The sequence below is a fragment of the Trematomus bernacchii genome, unplaced genomic scaffold, assembly GCF_902827165.1.
Source record: "Trematomus bernacchii unplaced genomic scaffold, fTreBer1.1, whole genome shotgun sequence".
Classification (NCBI taxonomy): domain Eukaryota; kingdom Metazoa; phylum Chordata; class Actinopteri; order Perciformes; family Nototheniidae; genus Trematomus; species Trematomus bernacchii.
In genome coordinates this window covers 702597-724937 of record NW_022987821.1, presented here as the reverse complement: position 1 = coordinate 724937, position 22341 = coordinate 702597, and the positions used below count along the sequence as shown (strand labels likewise).

General features: G+C 43.7%; 1 protein-coding gene across 1 annotated transcript in view; it reads right to left on the bottom strand.

The window, feature by feature from the left end:
• Positions 1-22341, bottom strand: part of spega (striated muscle enriched protein kinase a) — a 42758-nt gene that overhangs the window by 10908 nt on the left and 9509 nt on the right. Inside the window, exons 2-30 of the mRNA XM_034151265.1 lie at positions 20820-20862; positions 19958-19992; positions 18988-19086; positions 15187-15352; positions 13261-14094; positions 12672-13087; positions 12244-12390; positions 11635-11817; positions 9417-9583; positions 9167-9255; positions 8851-9026; positions 8591-8774; positions 8133-8206; positions 7865-8023; positions 7570-7759; positions 6050-6279; positions 5845-5964; positions 5648-5752; positions 5230-5436; positions 4982-5105; positions 4469-4641; positions 3991-4103; positions 3727-3895; positions 3177-3276; positions 988-1188; positions 591-648; positions 432-509; positions 185-357; positions 32-58 (exon numbers count right to left, since the gene is read on the bottom strand). Coding sequence (XP_034007156.1) covers positions 32-58; positions 185-357; positions 432-509; positions 591-648; positions 988-1188; positions 3177-3276; positions 3727-3895; positions 3991-4103; positions 4469-4641; positions 4982-5105; positions 5230-5436; positions 5648-5752; positions 5845-5964; positions 6050-6279; positions 7570-7759; positions 7865-8023; positions 8133-8206; positions 8591-8774; positions 8851-9026; positions 9167-9255; positions 9417-9583; positions 11635-11817; positions 12244-12390; positions 12672-13087; positions 13261-14094; positions 15187-15352; positions 18988-19086; positions 19958-19992; positions 20820-20862 — 4840 coding nt within the window. The remainder of the gene's footprint in view (positions 1-31; positions 59-184; positions 358-431; positions 510-590; positions 649-987; positions 1189-3176; positions 3277-3726; positions 3896-3990; positions 4104-4468; positions 4642-4981; positions 5106-5229; positions 5437-5647; positions 5753-5844; positions 5965-6049; positions 6280-7569; positions 7760-7864; positions 8024-8132; positions 8207-8590; positions 8775-8850; positions 9027-9166; positions 9256-9416; positions 9584-11634; positions 11818-12243; positions 12391-12671; positions 13088-13260; positions 14095-15186; positions 15353-18987; positions 19087-19957; positions 19993-20819; positions 20863-22341) is intronic.

The following is a 22341-nucleotide window of genomic DNA, read 5'->3' as shown; positions in this document are numbered from 1 at the left end:
GAGAAGGAAAAAGTAAATGTATGTAACCTACCAGAGGTACGTGATGACACCAGCGGGCCTGTGGGAGAGCAGGACAGATGAATACAGAGTGGAACAACATGAAAGAGATTGTATTTCCTTGCAGGTAACAAGGTAGAGCCTGCAGTGTTATTCACATCTCCGTGCTGGAGAACAGGTGGCTCACCATATGTCTGTTGCCGTGGAGACTGGAGTTTGGTTAACGATCTCTGGTGCGACATATTCTGGCGTGCCATATTTGCTGTAGTACTCCTCAGAGGGCTCCAGTTTTATGGCGTTACCAAAGTCACAAATTCGGATCTGGTCACTCCCGGGGCTTGACATTAAAATATTTTCTGGCTGGAACAGGAAACAGTTATAAATAAATCGGAAATAAATACATTGATGCAGCACCAAGTGTGGGATGGACTGACCTTTATGTCAAGGTGGGCGATGCTTTTTTGGTGAAGATAACGAAGACCTTCCAACACTTGCCGCACACTCCAGCGGATCTGTGTTGAAACATAAGAGCATGAGCTTCACAGTCATGTTACGTAATGATAGCGCAATGCAGAGAGCAGAAGCACACAAACCTCCAGTTCCTTCACTGATGTTTTTTTGGCAATTCTTTCCAGCAACTCCTCGTGACATCTTCACACAAAGCAGTTGAGGAAAAGAGACAAGAGGTGTGACTCGAATGCACAGTCCACGAGCAATGAATTATAAATGAGCAAAACTCCCACGCATGCTATCTCTTGCTAATTCCACTCGATGAGTCAGAGAGAAAGAGCTCTGCTGCGCTTCATTCATGCCTCCGGGGGACTGCAGGAGACATAAGGATGAATGCTTGTACTTAGCAATGTACTTTTTGACACTGCTATAGAGTTATGAACAAGTTTGCACACGTGTGAAGGGATAATAGAGAATAGAAACGGCATGATAAAGTATGTCATTCCTACCATAGATTAAGAACTGACACTGAAAGGATACAACTCTGTGATGAGCACCACCACGCTCTTCTTCTCAAAGGCGTCGTGGTAGCAGAGAATCCTCTCGTTGTCCAGCTCGGACAGCAGCTGCATTTCTCCGAGGGCCAAGGCCTTCCTCTTTCCTCCCGCAGAAATGATCTTGGCAGCGAAGTCCGCCTTTCCCTTTTTCTGAACCACCCTCTTCACATAGGAGAAGGCACCCCTGCATCAGGAAGTGGGTTTAAAATATTACCTAACATGAACTAGTTGTTTTTCTATTTGACAGTCACACCAGAAAGTAAGTAAGTGTACTACAGTGACCTTATTATAGGGCATAGATCAAAAAATATAACTATTACAGCTTGGAAATACATTCTTGACCTTTGTGAACAGTGTCTGGGCAAAATCATGTCAGCTCAAATGTCACTCACTAGCCTTTCAACCTAGAAAAAGAGCTTTTTAAGAATGGGGACAGAGAATCCGCAAATGAGTCAAAAGAATGTGCGCTATTAAAACAGTCAACAATTTCTTTACGATATTGTTTCTTCATTTTCCAACCTTATCTTGGTGAAGGAATACGTGTTTTCATAGGGCAACAACTCCCCAGTCCACTTTCATGGGTTTTTGAAGGTCACCAAGTTCTATTCATTTTAGCGATGACTATAATGAAAAAGGGGTTGGGGATGACATCTTTCTGTTCAAAAGTGGACATCTCTGATATCTGATGTTGTGACTTAAGAAAAGTTGAGATACTGTATAGGTTGGATAACTCATATTTTTGGTAGAAATTGGGAGAAACCTCTGAATCTTAGAGTATTAAACAATGGTGTTGTACATGAACAATACAATCCCTCAGCTTACTCAATTATCTTTTAATGCTGTGTTCACACCGGACGCGATGCGACGTTTGGGGGCGGCGCGATTACATGTAAAGTCAATGCAGAGACGTGGACAGACGCGAATTCGCTCCGACGGCGTGCATGAAGCGGTGGACGCGGCGCGAATCACACGATTGAGGCGATTGAACGGTGCCGCATTAAACGCGAGAGTTCAATTTTTTCAACTCGAGCGTCAAATTCACATGACGCGTTCTCGCGGAAGCCAATCAGCGGTGAGGATCTCAGCCGCCGTCACTGACGTTCAACCACACAACATCAGCCGTTAGCTGTTAGCAGTTAGCACACAGAGCTCACAGCTCCTCATATCCGTTCAGAAACTGGACAAAAGTTAAACAAGTACAAACCACAGACTGTCTGTGTCATGGTGAATACAGTCGCTGCTTATTTATGTCTGTAGGCCGTTGTTATGAGTGTGGAATGAGCATATACAACGTTAGCTTAGCCTGGTTGACCCGATCTTCATTCAGAAAACAAGCATTTTAAAAGGTTTTTCGCCTGCCGTCTTGTCTGCAGACTTGTCAAAGCATTAATTCATGGTTGTTACTAACCGGTATCAGTATGTTGTTACTTCGGCATCATTTAGAAACGTGTATTACAATTTAATCACGGTAAAATATGTTCATTTGTTGTAGTTGTAGCTCCCGAGCCAGCGCGTCTTGTTTGAATGATGCGAGTAAACACAGCTGGCAGCCGCGGTGAACCTCCAGCGTTTAGAGCGATGCGATAGGAGCGATTAGAGCGAAGCGAATAGTCGCATCGCGTCCGGTGTGAACACAGCATAATGCTCTTGGGACGATGAATGCTGTGTGTGGATTCCAATCATGCAAATACTCTGTACATGGTACTGAGTTATTGCTGGTATTTTCTATTTGGAAAATGTAAAAATCAATACAAACTATTAACGATTGGTAGTTTTGCCCCTTTCCACAAATTAAATAATGAAATATTCTTTGCCATCTTATTATTAACTTTCATTCTTTATGAGTGTGTTTCTGTAGTGTTTGTGAGAAGAAATTATATTTTGAGTTTACTGCCCTCCCACACCATCTGTTGGACAAAAGATTTTCCCATTTGCCCCCCACTGTCATTCCCAATGCTCTACAGTTCTCACTTAATGCCCGTCTCCACCAAAATGTTTTATCAGTCGGCTAATCTATTCGCTGCACTCAGACGGGTGACTCATCTCTCGTTCCTGTCAACCCTTGTTAAGCAGGTGCGCCTCCCCGCCCCCCCCACAGCCCGACCCTTAGTGTATTTCATTTAGTGTGAAGGGTGATGGCATGAGTGTGTGGCCAGCCATACACACACTCACCTCCCTATCTCTTTGTGGATATCATAGTAATCCGTCAAGCGCCTCATCTTCCTCAGAATGGTTCCCTCGTCCTCCATTGGCTCCGCTGCTTCTTTCCGCTCTGCAGGGAGCATCAACATAGCCACCATCATTACGTGTGTGTGTGTGTGTGTGTGTGTGTGTGTGTGTGTGTGTGTGTGTGTGTGTGTGTGTGTGTGTGTGTGTGTGTGTGTGTGTGTGTGTGTGTGCCAGCATAGTGACAGATGGTTTCATATTGTAGTCTCTAAACACCTGGTGGTCCCGCCCATATGGTGTGGATTTAGCGGTGCAATTTCCAACAGCAACCAGCTTATATTGCTGTGTGCTGCATCGGCAAATGGATATAATCTAAACTGAATGTTAAAGATCAACAGAAACTGGAGGAAAAGGCCTTTGGGTCAACCTATTTGAATGATTTTAAAAACAAAACTGATTGAGAATGAATCAGTATTTTTATTTATATTTTTACTCGCACAGCATTTCTGCAATTTTACTATGATAAATTTGTCTTGTGAAAAGTGTGTTTGCAGACCTGTATGGACCGTGAGTTCTGCTTTGCAGGAGTTGGAGCCAGCTAAGTTCTTTGCAGTGCACGTGTAAACACCGGAGTGTTCGGGGCGGGCGTTTAGGGCAACTAGGGAATATTCTGGGTCATCGTACACAAATGTGAAGTGGTTGCTCTCAGAGAGAAGCACATCATCCTGCAAACAAGAACAATACGGTTTCAGATTAACTCATTTCAGTACCACAGCCAATATAAAGGAAACAGTCTTATCTGATATTAAGCAATTGTTACCTTATACCACATGATATCTGGGTCTGGTTTGCCTTCAACTTCAACAGCAAAGCGTGAAGTCTCCCCAATGTGCACGTCCACATCTTCCATGATGGTTTCAAACTTGGGAGCAACTACGGAAGATAAACAAGTCAAACAGGTTCAGACAGATATGAAAATCTGTCTAAAACATTATGGATTATTAGTTGAAAGTAACTTCACTCAAATACCACTTCATACTATACTAGAAATACTATATATTCTCATGATGTTCTTTTGGTCCCAGTAATCTAAATAGATGCAAAAACCCCATGAGGGTTCTGCCAAAGTCATTTTAAGAGAAGCTTTATTTAGATTTGTGAAAGCTGAAGCTCAAATTAAGTTACACACATCTGCCATTTGTTGTCATTATCTACTGCCAGGAGTAAGCGGTAAGTCCTTTGAATGTAATCAGAAATGAAAGATGTGTCATGTGTGCTTCTCCCTGAACTAAACCGACCTGCCATCACCAGCTGAAGCGTGCACAGGTCGCTGCCAAACTGGTTGCTGGCCGTGACCACCAGCTGCCCGATGTCTGTGCTGCGGACTCGCTGAAGCTTCAGGGTATGTTGATCGTCGTCTGGCATGCTCATCTCGTACATCCCCGGTCTGTTGACCAAGACCACCCCCCTCCTAGGAAACAGGCAAGATATTAGAGGGCTACACACGAGCAATCAACCGTTCTTTAGCAGCAGGTAGCAAAAACCCTGCAGACAGAGAACTAGGCTTCCCTCCAAGAAAGATTTCATTATTTGTAATTTCATCTGAAGAGGTTAAGATAAGCAAGTTATATCGCAATTTATAAAATAGTCCCTGATGATAAAAGGGAGAAAACCAAGGATGTGCTCTGGCTGCTGAGAGACTTTTCCTGTTTAGCGTGTGCACACCTTTAGTTGTAGTATTGCATTCTCTTGCAGACAAGTGTATGACTTTTGTACAAATAACTCTAACTGCTAGGGTTAGACGGACTAACCTTTTCCAGGTGACAACTGCATGCACGTGGTTCAGTGTGATGGTGAGGCTTGCAGGTTGGTTCTCGACCATATAAACAATGTCCGGTTTGTCCAGGATAATTGGGGCTTTTCTCAAATAGGGTCCTACAGGGGGAAAAGATTGTAAAAGGAAACATGTTATGAAAGCAAAACATCACAACCTCAGATGATGCATGGGCAAATGTATGTTTATGTTGTATCTGTTACGGCAACTTCTCATGGTTGTCACCTCTGTCCAGCAGCTGGACCAGGTCAGTGGAAGCTGATGGTTTGCTCAATGTCTTCCCAGTGGAGGTGAGGATTCTGAAAGCGTAGCGGACTCCTTTGGACAGCGAGGTGACGGTGTAGTTGGTCTCCCTCAGGTTGGAAGCCACGACAGACCACTGGATGGAGCCCAGAGGCTGCTGCTGCACCACATAGAGCAAGGAGCCGGCATCTGAAGAAAAGCGGTTTGTTTTAAAACTATGTGCGGATGACTTATAAAATCCCAAAGTTCTTAAAAACAGAAGGCATCTGGGGCATGCTATACATAGATTTCCCCGCAAGCGTTTTATGTAAAGTAATTTTTCTTTCAAATGTTTTGGGTGAAGATATTTCGCAAGATTGCAGATAAAAGATATTGGTATCCTAGAAACTAATAAACCTACCATAAGAAGGGTCCAGCCTCTTTGGCCTCTTCCAGCTGAGGCTTATTGTTTTTCCTGTTATAGCCTCTATCACTGGGGGGCCATCAGGGGGGTCAGGAACAATATCTGTTTTCAAATGATAAATACAATTCATATAATATAGCACATATTGAAATCTCTTGACTGTGGTGTCACAACGTAAGCCCCTCCCTGTGCACCTGTGACGTATAGATGTGCATAGCAGGCTGCTTTTCCCAATTTGTTGGAGATGACCGCCTTATAGACGCCCCCATGAGCGTGACAAGCGCTCCGAAGGACCATACTGTGGACATCCCTGTCTGAAGAACACACACACACACACTTTATTATTTACCAACTTTTCCCCGGAAAAATGAACTTTGCTATTTGGCTTTTTTTGCTTACGCTGGCTCATCTTGCGTTCCTCGCTGCTCTCGATGCGCTTGCCGTTGTGGTACCAGGCGATGGTTGGGTAGGGCAGACCAGACACTTTGCACTTCAGCAGCGCCTCTTTGCCTTCAATCACCTCGGCATCAGCCAGAGGTTTAACAAAGTCCGGCATGCTCCTCTTCTCCACTTCACTCTCCAGCACTTCTGGCTCTTCAGGGATGGACGGCATTTTCTCCAGCTTGGCCCTGGAGGAACAACAAATATATTGATTTAAAAAATCTGAGGGCGTCCACTTGAACGGATTTATTTAACTCCTGTCACATAGCTTCACTCCCTTTTCCCTTTCTTTTCCCTGGAGATCAAATAAAGGCTTTCTGACTTCCTTACTGACAGCTTGGTTTTATTTATTCCCCTTCTGAAGCCTTTAAAATGACATTAGGGTTGCGGTCGAATACTCCAAAAAGACAGCTCCTAAGTTCTAACCCTATCGTCTATTCCTTGACCTCGGAGTGAAACGTCACGGGGTTAAGGGATAGTGGATAGGAGAATTCAAAAGGATTTAGGAGAAGAGACTGCGGTACTTTAGAGAATCCGACTGCACTTTCACTATCCGACGTGTTTATGATGCGCCAGCGGAGGTCATAAATGTGCGTCTGCTGCTGTGGGGAAACTATGGAAACTACAGTTTTCTATACAGCGGACTACAACATGGATGTTTAATAAGAACGAGGGACTACTGTAAACTCATCTAGAGACTCTGCACCGTGCTCTGATGCTGTTGTTTTATGCGTTATGAACGGGGACAACAGAGAAACATATTCTTCATGACCAAAGTTGGAATTGAAATAAAAAAGGAAAGTGAAACTTATGCTCGTCACCCTCTCCCTCCGGTCCACATTAATACAAATGATCCCAATACGTATGAGTGTATGAAAAGATCTTAAAATCAATACAAATGTATTTATTATAAACGTTAGTCCTGAACATCTATCACTGTGTATATCACCATTCAAACATATTTTAAAAGTTGAACAAACCCCACACAGCTCAGTAAAGACTGTGAAATGTTGACTTTATTTGATCATTTTAGTAAAAACTAACGTTCACATTTCTCTTTTTGATTATAATACTGATGAACGTTCAAAACAAAGCACTTTGGCAACTTACCACATATGTTTTAAAATGCTTAATAAGCACCGTAACTTTCATGATATCATTTCTCGTTCATAATCGGTTGTTTCCGTGAACGGCCGACTGTTGTGTGACGGCAAATGCTGCGGCCGCAAGGCATTGTGGGGCAGCATTTTCTCCTCTCCTTTAGGTTAGGGAGGTCCAGTGGTTCCTAAGCTAAAGGAGGTTATAAAGGAAGTTTGAAACCTCCTTTCCTTTTAATTTAGAGAATTCGAACGGCACTTATCATGGCTGCCACTGAGGGACTTCCGGGTCATTTCACTCCGTTAGGAAGGTTCCTAAGCTAAATGGACTATTCGACCGCAACCAAGGGCTCATTTTTCCATAGGAATGACTTCTCTTACATGTGAGAGGAGATGGCGGCTCGGGGTTCTTGCATGTAGAGCTCAGCGGTGCAGTCAGATTTTCCGTGAATGTTCTGAGCGACCGCTGTGTAGAAGCCTTCTGTGTCGCTGCTAACGTGGGCGATAACAAGCGAGTGACGACCCCCCTCTTGAAGGATGCGAACATTATCACTCTCCTCCACTCTCGTCTCTGAAAGCATGAAAACGACAATCAGCGATTCTTCTAATAGCCGTTAGTTATCTAGAAAAACCACATTATATGTTCAATATCAGACACTACACTGTGGTTTCTTACCAAAATGCATCCATGTGACGCGAGGCGCAGGGGATCCGCTCACCTTGCAGTCAAAGCGGGCAGTGCGACCTTCAATGACCTCCAGGATGTCCAGCTTACGGGTGAACAGAGGCTCGATGGACGGCGTGACTCTCAGGCTCGCACTTGAGGTCAACTCCTCTGTGAACGGAACCACACAGTGCTTAGCAACAAAACACTTTTATTTAATTGAAATCTATGGAAATATTTGGGAGTTATTTAACTAAAGCTAATACTTTTAAGCTAATACCTTTCGCAGTGCTTAGCTTGCATGTGTATGTTCCACTATCATCCTCATGTACTGAATTGAGCAGCAGACGGCACCTGCAAGATAAGACAGTGAAATCTTAAAAATCACTTTTACTTTTAGAAAAACACCTTTATTCATTTACGTTTTTTTTAACATGTGTAATTGCATTAATGCCTGATTTTATTAGCCTTGGTCCTGAAATGTTTCCAATCTTGGATAAACCAGTTAAAGCGCTGTACCAGTTACATAACAATGGATCTTTTGGAGTTCCAAGGATATAAGTGATTCCAGCAACCAACATTTATTTTAGGGCAAGATACATATTCAAGGGATTAAAGGCATCCCATGTTTCATCTCGTATTAACAATGTATAAGTGAGGCAAAATTAATGACATGAAGAAGGAAATAGTTAATCACAGACATCCCCAAAATACATTTTCAAACATGCATGAACCCACCTCTTGCCATCAAAGGGCATTTTGCAGTTGAGCAGCGCTGGCTGGATCAGCTTCCCGTTGGAGAGCCAGTCCACATCCACGTCGGGGGGTCCTGAAATGCGGCATTCGAACACGGCCGACTCTCCGGCCCTCACCGCCACACCTTTAACCTCGCTGGTGATTTTCAGCGCTGTTTTTGCAGACGCTGATGAGAAAAAAAACAGACATTTTAGAAGATATTTGTTATATTTACGTAGGCAGATGAATTCTCCATTACTCACATTTGACCTCCAGTCTGCACTCAGCTTGCTTGGCTCCGTACTCGTTGGTGATCTTGCAGACGTATTGCCCCTCGTCTGACCTCTGCGCTGAGCTGATTCTCATTTCAGCGGTGCCGTCATCTGTGTCTCGCACGGCGAAGCGCCCCGCTGTCTTCACAGAGACTCCGTCCTTCAACCTGGGTCAAAATAAAGTGACTGTCACAGTCGTTTATACTCAGGTGTTAAATGGAGGGTGTGTTACAGGGAAACAGAGTGTGACCTTGCATGGCTGAGATGATAGCGTCTATGAAAATGTATTTGAGGAAAGATGTCTTACCAATACACCATGGGTTTGGGCTGCCCTGCGACCTGAGCTGAGATGATGACATCTTGACCTGGAGTTACCTCCTGGTCACATGGTGCCACCTTTCACAGGATCACAACACACCTTAGTATTAGTATTTGTTATTCGTTTTCGGGCAGTATATTTAGGATTGTTCTTGGGGGATGTATGCATCAGACAGTCAGTCCTGAAGATCAGCTTTAAAACTAAGTAAGACTTTGTTCCTGACAGCTCCTCCTCCTACCTGAAATGAGGGAGCTTCCTGGAAGTGGACTCTTTTTTTCCTCAGTGCAGGAGACTCCTCAAGCTCCATGGCCTCCTCCTGAGGACTCAGATACTCCTCGTCTGACTGCGTCCTACTACTGACTTTCAAGGCCTCGGACAGTTTCCCACATTGCATGTGGGTGGGCTCTGTAAGAAAAGGAGAAAGATACTGGCAATATGTATAACAGACTTTCAGCTATTTCAAATTCACCTTCACTTGAGTTTATGGCAAAATTAGCTATTATTTATTGAATATTTAATTGTCATTCATTAACTGGGGAGTTTTCATGAAGGTCTCTCCTTACTTAAGTGCTTATCTCATGGAATATGGTTATCATTCCACCAGGGTGGCTTTTTAAACCTTTTGAATGTACCAATCTGTCAGGGCTCTGATGTCTTTGCTTGCTTTTCCTGAGATGACTATCTTTGCCAGGATGAGCAGTTGGCAACATAGAGCAGAGAGTTATAGATGAGCGGGCCATGCGCACCCACGCACACACACATATACACACACACAGGGGGAGCATAGGGACCTCTCTGAAGTGTCTGTGACTAAACAGATAATGAATTAATCCCTTAATCCCTGACCCAATCATTCGCTTATTCCCATGGAGTTCCAGAGCAGACACTGTGTCTGGAGTCCCGGCAGCTTCTGCTAAAGTCAGAGTTAATTCGCTGCTGGATAGAGGAATATAAAACTGTCACCCTACACTACCTCTCTTTATACTCCTCCGTGTTTCTCTTTCTGCCTTGTCTCTTTCTTTTTATCCTCGCTTTTCTCACTTTCTCTGTAACACAGCTGGCATACGCTGATAACAGTGTAACAAGTGAAAATATATAACATCCAACCGTGGAAGAGAATCAAAACATGTCCTCTCATGAGGAGAAAAGCAGAGTGGATAGATAAAAGCGCATACATGTCATCTGCAGGTAAAACAAGACCAGGACAGGCTTGTCAGCATGAGCAGAAAAATACATCCAAGTATACATCCATTGACTGAATTATAGAAAAGTACCATTAAAAGTGTTCCTCTGTACAGAAAAAACACTAGTACTGACAGGTTTCTTGTCTAAGGTAGGTTTGGATTCAGATAAATTGTCAACACACTGGCATTAAAAAGAAAAAAGAACAGAATAACCTACCTAGAGTCACATCTCTGAGCGGCGTCTGTGCACCAGGGGATAAGTCCCGGGAGTATTTACGCAAACCTGCCAACTCTTACACAACTGCTGCACAGTCAGAGCCAGCAAACCTTTTCTTTTCAGCCCCATCCTCTATTCTCTCTTCTGCTTCCTGTCACTGTTATAGTCTGTAGCATTCCAACAAAGATGATAGCATCTGAAGAGTTACATATGGAGGATATTGTGGAAAATATAATTATTTGATGTTTAATCATAAATGAGTGTTAATCTCTGTCACCACATTGAGGTTGGACATCCTTTATGGCATGGAAATCACTTTTCTCTATATATTTTAAATCACCCTGCCATATATCTACTCTGTTCCCAGTTAAAGTGACTCACATAATCTCCCAGGACATTTTGACAACTCCAAGCCCCTGCAGCATGAAATCTAGAGATGAAAAACACTATGATTTCGGCAGCAGTAATCTGGCACGGGGACATAAAGCAGACTGCAATTACCCGGGAGAACAAGAGGGCGGCTAAAAATACTCCGGCAAGTTCGACTCCACTGGCCTAATATGGCAACACACTGCTGTTGAGACAGAACCAGAGTGCACGCTCACATTTGTTGACAAAACTGGGGTGCATTGACACAAGCTGAATTTACTCTTAGGAGTGGTACACACCGTACAATATAAACACACAGACACACACACACCGCGGGCACATTTGTAAAAGCGACCTTTTTCCCAGAAGGAATATTTCCAGTGTTTATTCTGAATGCCATGCCTGCCTTTAGGACTCAGGGGACCTTTTGTGTGACGGGGCAGGTCTGCCGTTTTGATTCTGCCTTTGAGAATGAATGGGTTGCTATGGTAACTATCGCTGCGAGGAGCCCCCGGTCGGGATGCTGAGCTCCGGCAGGTCTTTGTTGTCATTAAGACAGAATGTCAGGCGGAGGAGGGCTGGCAGGGGATTAAAGTGTGTGTGTGAGTCAACATGTATTTCAAGGAGTGTGTTCATTTAAATGCCTGTAGATGTGTCGCAGTGGCACCATCCATCCCTCTCCTCACCTGACTGGATGTAGAGCGTGGCGCTGCAGGTGGCGCTGCCCGCCGCGTTGACGGCCGTCACGCAGTACGACCCGGCGCTCTTCGGACTCATCTGCTTTATCACCAGGCTGTGCTTCTCACCCTCAGCTTTAACCAACTGCAAGGCCCCGCTGCGCATCTCCACATTGTTCTTCCTCCATGTCACTGAGGAGGTAGAGAAAAGCACATTCACGCAGATGACAAACGTAACAAAACCTCCCACTGAAAAACAGATATAGCCCAATCTGTCGTACGAAGATGAGTGATGAATAAAGCCCATTGGTTTCGGTTTTTGCAGGCTTTCAAGAAGGATTTTTCCACTGGGTTTTTTCCTCAGTAAAACATAATTATCTTTTGGCTGAAAGAACACACATAATACGTTGTTCCAGTAAACATGATCCTATAAAAATGTGACTTAAAATTGATTTCCTCCAAAAATAATGGACAAATCATTATTGGTGCAACAAATGCGTTCCTGGATTTCTTGTATTATTTCCTTTTCAAACATATTTTTTTACAATTCTTACAAGCAAGTAAAACAAAAACGAGCCTTGGTGTTTCATACTGTATGCAAAATGTTCTCTGTGGTACCTGTAGGGGACGGGCTCCCAGTGACGATGCACGTCAGCGTGACCTCTGACCCACTGCATGCCTTGGTGTCCTGAAGAGGCCTCTCAAACCTCGGGCCCTCAGCTGGCTCCTCATCAGCAGACAGGTAGGAGTCATCAGATGAGCCCCCTGAAAAAAACAAAAGGTCACGTTTAAGAAGTCATACAGGAAAGTAGGATTACAAAAAATTGAACAAACTTCTTAAATGTGGGTTCAATTTAGTTGGGGTTGTTCATGCAGGCAGCATTTTTGAGAAATTGTCTGAGAGACTTGAAGGTCAAGGAAAAAATATACTCTCTAACTTTTTAGATTTAGTCCAAGTATTTTTGGACAGTGCAGCTTGTGGCCATTATTGGAACGGTGTTGCTACTTTTCTACAAAGATGTTAACCACCATAAAATGTGTCCTACCTTCCTCCGGAGACCTGGGTTGAACAGAACGACTCTTCCTGCTCCTGCGGACCCGCCCCTCTTTCCTCCTGCCCCTCTCGTTGCTCCTGTCTGCATCACATTCCGTCTCCATGGGTTCATCATCCAGCAGGATAGTGGGGATGTTCAATTTCAAGGCGGGCGACGTCTCGGCCTTCCTCCTTTTCACGAGGGGGCTGATGGAAGGAGTGGGTGACGGGGCGAGCCGGGGGGGCTTGGGAGGGAACTGGGACCCTGGTTCCCTCACAGTTAGTGGAGATGTTCTCTTCCCGTTGGGGCTTGGTGATCTGTGGCCCGCTTCGTTGTCCCTCTTTGTCTCCAGGTCTCTGCTGGGGGATGAGGATCTTTGAGACTTTGGTGCGTCCTTGTCAGCTTCAGGAGAGCTTTGTAGGGTTTCCCTGTGTGCAAAGACAAGAACATGGTTATGTAACACTGACAAGCACAACATTTTTAATCAGATTTCAAGGAAGTGTGAAGTCAATTTCAAATGTTGCTTCAAGATTTGTTCACACCTTACGTAAGAAAAATGCATTTTAGAATTAACCAGTAAAAGAGCATTTGTATTTCAAACCTGGTGAGGCTTGTCCTTATGGCTGTTGGCAATGGTTGCCCTGGTAACTGGTGAACTGGCGCCGTCTCCATGGTAACAGAGATTTTCCCTGTTCTTCCTCGTGATGAGCTATCCGCTGGTTCCCCCTGTGAATCTGGCTGTGTCATGATTCTCTTTTCAGGCCTGTTACTCTGCAGACCTTTGCCCTGGGCCTGTGGAGACATCTGCACTCTGCTGCCCACTTCCTGTTCCCCGACTTTCCTCTCCTCCAGGGCTCGCTCCCTCTCCTCCAACTTCTTAACCACCTGGGGAGGAATGGGCTCTACTTTCCCCGTGGTGAGCCTCTCCTTCTGTGACAGCTGCTCGGTGGAATACGCCTTCTTCAAGCTCGGTTTCCCCACGAGTTTCTTGATCCTCTGGAGCTCCTCTGCAAACTTGCTCTGGTAGCTCTGCACCCTCTGCGAGTAGCTCGTCTTCTCCTCTAAGGACGAGGCCCGTTGTTTGAACGCTGATCGTTTGTGCGCTGCGCCCTGCAGGACCCGCTCCCCGTCTTTGCTCGGGCCTCCTGACTTCTTTCCGCTGTCGTCTGAGTCGAAGGAAGCCGCTCGGCCAGATCTAGATCCTCCTGATGGATCCACACTAGCCCTTTTTTCCTCAAAAGCACAAACCTTGTCGAATATTTTGGGCCCAGCGCGAGCCAGTTTAGGTGTCATGACAACACTTGATGCCTGGCCTGTCTTAGAAGATTGGGGATTGTTTTTGTCTGGCTCTTGGTCTGGGATGCTGTTTTTGTGCTGGGGAGAAGACAGGGGGACACGGGAGGAGAGCCCCTGTGATTCGTCAGCAGTTTGAGTCCTATAGGGGTGAGGAAGGATTGAGGGGAAATGGAGGTGTGAAGTTAGAGCTCGAGTACAGCTTCCATAAGCGTCGGAATAGTAAGAAAGAAACAGATGAACGTCCATTTGTGTCATTTTGTTTTCATGTTGTGAGTTCCTTGTGTTAAGTCTGTGTCTCATTTTCAGAAAGCAACACATCAGACAAAGTAAAATGAAATGGCAGAAATAGGAATTGAAATTAAGTCTAGCCCACATTTCATTTTTTTTAAAAAACTGAATTGGAAATTGTAGGCATGATGCAGCAACAAAAATGCAGATCTACAACGTGAACTCTTACAAAATGCCCCTGCTTCAAATACAAAAACATCATGCCTAAAAAGAACCTGTGAACTACATGATTATTAAATTGTGTTCATGCTAATATTATCTTGAATCAAAGCCAGCCACCCATGCAAGCCACAGCAAACCTATAAAGATATGGTGTTAATCCAAAAGGGTGGGGCGTCTCTACAAAACGTGCAGTGGGTAAAAAGAGTCATCACAGTTTCCAAAAGTGCTGAATAATACATTTGAGCAGATTGTGCCATTGAGTCCTCTCGAATGGCTTTAGAAATATGAACAATGATATTAAGAGGGATATGTTATCATTGTTAGATCAAAACAAAACCACATTCACAGCAACAAAAAGAGTCAGAAGGAAAGTGTGGCATCAAAAATGAACACTGTATGAAAAAAGCTTGAATATATGAAATAAGAGTAAAAAAATTAACAGTTTTGGAACTTATTACATGGAATACAGTTTTTGCAAGTTGGGTCTATGGCAGATGTTATGTCTTGGGATTTCTTTGAAATTTGGGGTTTGTGGCCAGTCTTTTTTTATGTTAAAGTGGGATCATAAAAATAAAATGCCATGTGCTATAACGGCATAGAAAAAGTCCTCCCTCTGTAGAGGCTGAACATGCTCCCATAGTAGTCGCTGCCTACAGAAACACTTTCCTCTGACCCCTGAACAGGCCGTGCCAGGTTAGCGTGAGACGCCCGGATTAGCGGTTCCACACCCAGGTGACGGACAGGGGGGGCCCCCTCAGCGGGAGCCCCTCCGAGGGCTTGCCTGGCAGGGTTTGTGGGGTCCAAGTGAGACCCTGGAGGGCGAGACCCTGGAGGGCGAGATCCTAGAGCTCGGAGCTCTCGTTCCACCACGGGGTCATAGCCACCAGGAAGTGTGGCCCTGCGATCCGACACGTCCGGGTTGTAGTCCATCATCCCGCCTCCCTCCCCTGCAGAGAGGAGACATTATAAAAGGAATCACAAATATACAGTATGTTTTATATTGTGTTTTATGTCTGCATAATGCAGGGGTGTCCAAACTTTTTTCACAGAGGGCAACATACAGCAACATATACGAAGGGCTGGGCCACTCCCGAGAGGTATATCGCCTCATAAGTTAAGTTCAATCAATCTAATGTAGGTAAATTATTCTTGATACATGAAAATGCTGCCTACTTCACAGCTCTCCATAGGGTTTCAGTTATTTTGTTAGCAGCTCATTCCTTAAAACAGAAGTTTTAGATTGCTTATAATAAGAGGAAATATGAAGGGTATATTTCAAGGTTGTTATGGAAATTTGTTATTGGGCTTAGATTTGTTTGAACATGTTTTCAACTTGAATTGACTGAATTTATTTGAAAATTGGGCTTGAATACTGTGTAACATATATATTTAAGAAGTACAATATAAGACAAGCAGAAGTTTATTATACTCATGTCATTATACTTTTTGAATTGGCTGAGAGCTGATAAAAAATGGTCACCCCTGGCATAATGCATACCCCAAAAGCATGTAAAAAATGATAATGAATCAACCCAACGATACAGCAATTTAATGAAGAGGAACCCTGAGCTGGAAGAAAATGATAGTGATGTAAAGTGGAGTGCAGGATCATCATTAAGCATCAAAAAGGGCTAGGATGGATAAAGGGTCTATTGATTGCTTGGAAACAGGAAGGGCTACTCTGCGGGAGCAAGCATGCACCACTTAGAGAGATCCTCCCCCCGTCGCAAATCAGGTGATGATTGACGTTTTAGTGATGAGCAACGGAGACGGGAATGCTTTGGCAGCGAAAAGAAAGAGCAGTCAGCATCTTGCTTTACGACGGAAACGTTGAAACAGCGATGGTGCCGAGGATATCAAACGGCAGGCTCCCACTGCCATCGCAAACTGTACTGACTCAGCGCCAGAAAAACAAACGATATCAGCAACAGAACTATAAGGACATCTTTTCAGAGGGAAATATCACACAGATCAAGACTTTGACATATTGAAAGTTCTGTTTTTCATTTCTCTCGGTCGTCTTGCAGTACTTTTAATTTTCACGAAGCTAATGGAGAATTCTCCCAAACAATCTTGTCTCATGCATGTACATTAGATCTCAACAAATCAGTCGGAAGTCAAACAAAACGATATCTTTCGCACCATTTAATAAGCATCCTCTTTGTGTTTAACAAGGCGTTCTACATTTTGGTATGCAGCAGAGGAAACAGGAATCTGCTTCGAGAAGAGAACAAACGATGCATCACCTCATCCATCCCTCCCTCATTTGATATTCTCCTTTTTTTCTGTTTCTTGTCTCAGGAGGGATGTGATGAGGGCGTAGTCAGCCCGCCAACACGTAAGCCTAGAAAGTGCAAACACTGTGAACAAGCGAGGGAAGAATGTGAAATGTCTATTCGGTGCAGGTGTCAATGTTTGGGATCTATATTCAGACATCCTGTTGCCCAGTTAGGAACGGGCGCTGAGGGCATGCAGGTTCTGTGACGCCAAGTCCACCGACACCATTTTAGCAAATGAGTGAATAATGTTTCAGGAATTCTTGAGCTGATAGGAAAGGCAAATCCTTTTTTACATTTGCATTAAGAAAGAGATCGTGGGGAGTGAAACAACATTTATTTGGCCATTCTCATGTCAAAAGTGAAAGCACTCGAAATTGAAATTGGTTTCTGTATTTTAGACCAAATAGGTTGATGAGGAAGTCATTCTTGTTGTCACAATTCATTAAAGACAGGGTAAAAACGACCTAGAACTGTGCTTTTGTGATCAAACCCTGATCTAAATATGAAAACTGCATGGCTGCAACTAACAATTATTATCATTTTCTATTGATCTTTCCAGGAATTGTCTTGATTAACAGACTACTGTGAATGAGATGTCAGAAAATGAGCCCAAAACAAATCACAATTTCCATGGTCTGACCCAGTGGCGTAACAAGGTTGTGATTGGCCCCGGTGCAAATATTGTTTTGCAATATTGTTGCAATATTGCAATATTGTTTTCCCCCCCCATCGCCCAAACATAAGCGCACGCTGATGCGCTCACACACGCACGGACATACACAAGCACTCAGAAGCACCACATGTATAGGCTATCAACAACAGCCTGCCCTGGCCTCAGACCACCACAGCCTGACAAGGGCACAGCGAACTAAGAAGAGGATTAAACCTGTTTCCTTGATGTTTGTCTCTGGGGAATGGGCCGGTAGGCCTACATAGACCGGTTGCTATAATATAGCTTTTGATCTTGGCGTCGGGGGTCTCAATAGCGCCATAGAGTCCCCTATCGGTTGGGGCCCTTGGGGGAACTGTTGGACCACCAACACAGCCAAATCCAGCCTCTCTTCCTGGCTGGTTGGAGAAGACGGTTGCACAGCCACGGCCACGGATACAGCTTCACTTGTGGAGCTAGATGGCAATGATGGTGGTGAGCTATCGTTAGCCTCCGGCTACGGCTGCCGCTGCACGTCAACATTGCTAACGTTGGTGCTCGATTTCGAGGACGATGTATGATAAAAAAAACTGTCTAATTTTGTCAGTTTAGCCGTTACATCTCCTTGTTCTCTCTTGTCCTTTCTCTTTTGAGCGCTGCTCTTGTGCTTTGGTTTGCTGTACATTATAAATGCAAGCTATTACATTTTTTATAATGCTACCGAACTTGCTGCTGCTAGCTACAGTACAGTACAGGTTGATTAAACGGTTCGCTCATCACGCAAGGTATCACATGTCATGAAAGGGAGCAAGTCATTGGACAGACAAATGACAAATTAATTTAGGTTGCTTGGTTACTTTGAAGACTGCGTGAACCGGCCAATGCCATTTAAAAATGTTTTAATATATATATATCTCTTTTTTGCATGGCCCCCCCTTGCTGGCTCTGGACGGCTGCACCGTCGATAGTTACGCCACTGGTCTGACTCTGACCAACCAAAGTGCCAATAAACTCAGATAAAACTGAAAAAAACAGTCACATGTCTATGCCCCTGCTTGATTTAAATAGAATTCTCCATACTAAATGCCCCATATGTATTTCCTTATTGATTTAAACTGTCAAAGCACACAATGTAAAATAATTGCCGCATTTATCTTCGACCTCATTCATCCAACAATGTCATCTTTCGCAGAGGGATCCAGACCTGAGACAGGTCCCCTGCTGAAACTAGGGCAGTGTGTCACTTTGTTGCATCACAGCATTAGGGATTCATGGGAAATGGACGTCACGTTCTGTGGGGATGCAACGTTCTGATTAATAGACGACCCTTCTTTTCTGAATTTATCCAACGCACCGCTTTGGCTGGCTTGATAACAACCTCCATTACATATATCAATCTGCCTTGAGTCATCATTTTGAAGAAGTGTGTTTTTGGCAGTGATGTTGGTGCTGCAGTAAGTCATATTGACTATAAATAAGGTTTAAATAGCTACTGACTCTGTGGATGCTGCCCGCTGCACATTTTTGGCAAGTAATGCATGTTTCATACTATAAAAATATACATAAGAAAAAGGTGAAATTACACCTTTGAAGAGCTAATCCAGGAGAAGCTAAATGTGTACACAACCTCAGCAATATTTTTTCGATGAACTACCTGAAGGTCCTCTCCGTCCGGCCTTGTCTTGGTGCCTCCCGAGCCCTTCTTTTGTTTCCATCTGAGGTTCTGTGGTCTCATCCTCTGTGGTCTCAGAGTCTGAAATAAAGGGAAGCAAAACAGAGATGAGTTCGGGTGGGGAAAGAAGATGGAAATCGGGGAAAGAGAAATTGAGGTGGAGAAAAGGAGAGGGATATCAACAACAGAGACCCGGTGAAAATGACTTTTCACTTTTGCTTAGCGAGACAGAATTCGACGGGGCCTTGAGATGGGCCCCGAAGTGAAATCAAATGGGTTGAAGCTTGAGCGTGACAGGGAGCCAGCTGTGACTTATGAAACGATGGCTGGTACATGGAGGCGGGGTAATGTAAAGATGCTCTCTGATCAGTCTGGATCTGTTTGTTTCTTTATAGTCATATTTCTATAAATAGGTCCCCTGCTATAGTCATTAAACACCGTACCTCATAATACATCTGTATTATGATCGATTTTTCTCAAAGGAAAATGTTTTTAGATCATGACTTCAAGCCAAACTAATATTTGAGTAGATGGGATGATAACTGGGTAACCTTTCCAAAAGATCAGTATGAGTGGAACAACATGAAGTGATTTGCATCAGCAACGAAGAAAATGCCAACCATCTAGAAAATGTCATAAGAGATAAGTTCACAGGAACTAAAATCACAAACACATAAGTAATGTGTGCAACAGAAAGAAGGACAGGTACAACATCCATTGATTGCAGGCTTGATTTTTATAAGGAAGATGCAAAAGCAAAAAAAGTCAAAAAAGATGATATGGAGAACGGATTTTCTTGAAGGGAACACAATGCACCACACAGTAGGTTCACAATAAACTGCCTGAAACCACAACACAGATCACATGACATCATCAGGGTGAACAGATGAAGTCAAGGAGGGACGAGAAAGAAAAAAAAAGGTCAGATGATGAATCAGACAGGCAGGTTTACCATAGCTTTGCTTTCGGCAGGAGCGGAAAACTTCACTTCCATAGTGGCAGCAAGAGAGGGCAGACGGGAGAGCACCGTTACTATGGAAACCAGCATCTCTCTCACCCACACGACCAATCCTCTTCGTACCCATTAGCGTCTAAAATCACCAGCCAAACTGCCGGCTGGCTGACAGATATGTGTTCTGGTTAGAGAGCTTGTGAAGGAGGAGGACGACAACCACAAAATAGGTTGAGCCTCATTGCGCCTCGCATCAAGTGGGATTAGATAATTCCAGAAGGTCTGCCTAATGATAAGAAAGCCAATGTAACATGAACAATCACCATTAACTTATTACATTAGTAGCAGCGTGTGTGTGTCTTCCTCGATTCACCCATCTGCGTCAAATGAAGTTAAATAGCTTGCACACTAGGCGAGGGAAATTGACTCAGCAATGTAATCATGAGGGAATATATTTCATGTGTTGTACTGTAAATATAATTTGGAGTAGAGTACAGCAAGCCTTTGGTTTGGCTTGGATCGTAGATTGCACAACATTTTTGCCAAATATTATACCGTAAAACATCGAGGCTGAGAGGCAACAACGTGATTAAAAGATATTGCTTTGTGGGGGAGGATGAACAATAATAAAACCCACTCTGGTTGGAAGCAGTCGAGCAGAAAAGCAAATAAATCCGCTTAAGAAATATATAGGCTACAACAGCATTTACACATACAAGTTATTAAAGGAATAAATCAAAATGAAGTACGAAGGCTAACCAGGCTGGGCAAAATCATAAAGCTACGGTTGTTTTGTTGTCTAACAGAGGAGAACACAATATACTACAGCAGAAATGGAGTAAAGCTCATACTGACAACACACCATGGGTAAATCTGCCAAATGTCCTTGTGGAATGCCCAGTTCTCTGAAACAAGATACAAAGTAAAATGCATTATTCAACAACAAACACAGACAACAATTCTGTTAAGCCGGTCCAAGTCCTCAACAGTTCAAAACAAACATCTTTAGGTTCAAGCTGACATGTCTTCCAAAGCCAAATACATTCAGTTGCTGATTCATTTGTCTTTATCATATACCAAATACTTACTTACTGGTTTAAAAGTATTTCATTTATATTCAATACAGTCACATTTGTTCCACTTGTGCATTACATCAAACAGCTGGATTTACCGATCTAACTTCTGAAAGACGATGTGATCATATGAGAATAATGCTGATACATATTCTTGACTCATCCATTTCTTAAATGATAGATATCTGGATTCAGTAGGTGTCCCTGCTGATGAAGCACTTGGTGAAGCTGCTTCTCGGACGTTCTGTCAATCAGCACCAAGGAGAGCGCCTCAGAATGACTCACTGCTCTGCCGCGGATGGAAAGGGAAAGTAGCAAAAGTGCAAAGTGACTCATTTCACACTCTTTCACCCCCACGTTCGTGCGCGTTGTGTCGGGCAATTTGATGAACTGTTGCCTTGTGAGAACACGCTGTTTGACTCGGCTAGAAGCTTCCATCGTTGTCGTGATCTCCATTGTTATGGCCTCGAGGCAATCATATCAGCTAAAGCCAGCCACAAGCGGCTTTTTTGAAAAGGCTGCATTTGGCAAATACTTCAAAAGAAAACTCTGTGGGTGCAATCCAAATCCTACCAGCATTATTGTCACAGATCTGCTGCTGGAAGCAAAAGAGCAACTCTCAGGGGTTTGATATTGAGGCAGAATTCAAATAGGAGGCAAAGGGACCATGAGAAATCAGCCCTTCTGACAGGCTGCCCTGTTCCTCATGTCTCCATGGAGTGTAGCCTACTTTCCCTCTGCTTCTAATTTACGAAACAATAAGTTATTATATCACAAAACTGTCACGACATTTAAGGCAAGTTATGTATTTCACAACATAGACTGCGGGACAGCGGAAATTTGGACTGTTTGAATATGTAAAAGGGGTAATTTGCCTCTTTTTGTGTTTCAATGAGAGAGTCTTGATTGCTCATACTTTTTCTGCTAAGTAGTTTTCCTGCGCTGACTTTCTTTGACATGTTGTCCTGACTTGCCCTCAACATATCAGCGGATACAACGTGCCGGAAAATATCAGTTCTCCTTTTCACACTTCCGCTCTTTTGGCTTTCTCAAAACAGAATGGCATGCCTTTTGTGAGGTTGTTACGCATATTCCTAAAATGTTCCTTTTACCACTGTTGCACATTAACATATTTGCATCTCATTATCAGGTAAAGGGTGTGGAAAGACATACCAATATGTTACAAAAAGTCTCCATAGAAATCTGTCTGGATAGAGCTTCACAACACAATCATTAAATGCAGTTTTCCCCCCAAAGCAAACTAACCTGAAACCTCTTCTTGGACCAGATTTTCTTCATCTCTTCGAGTAG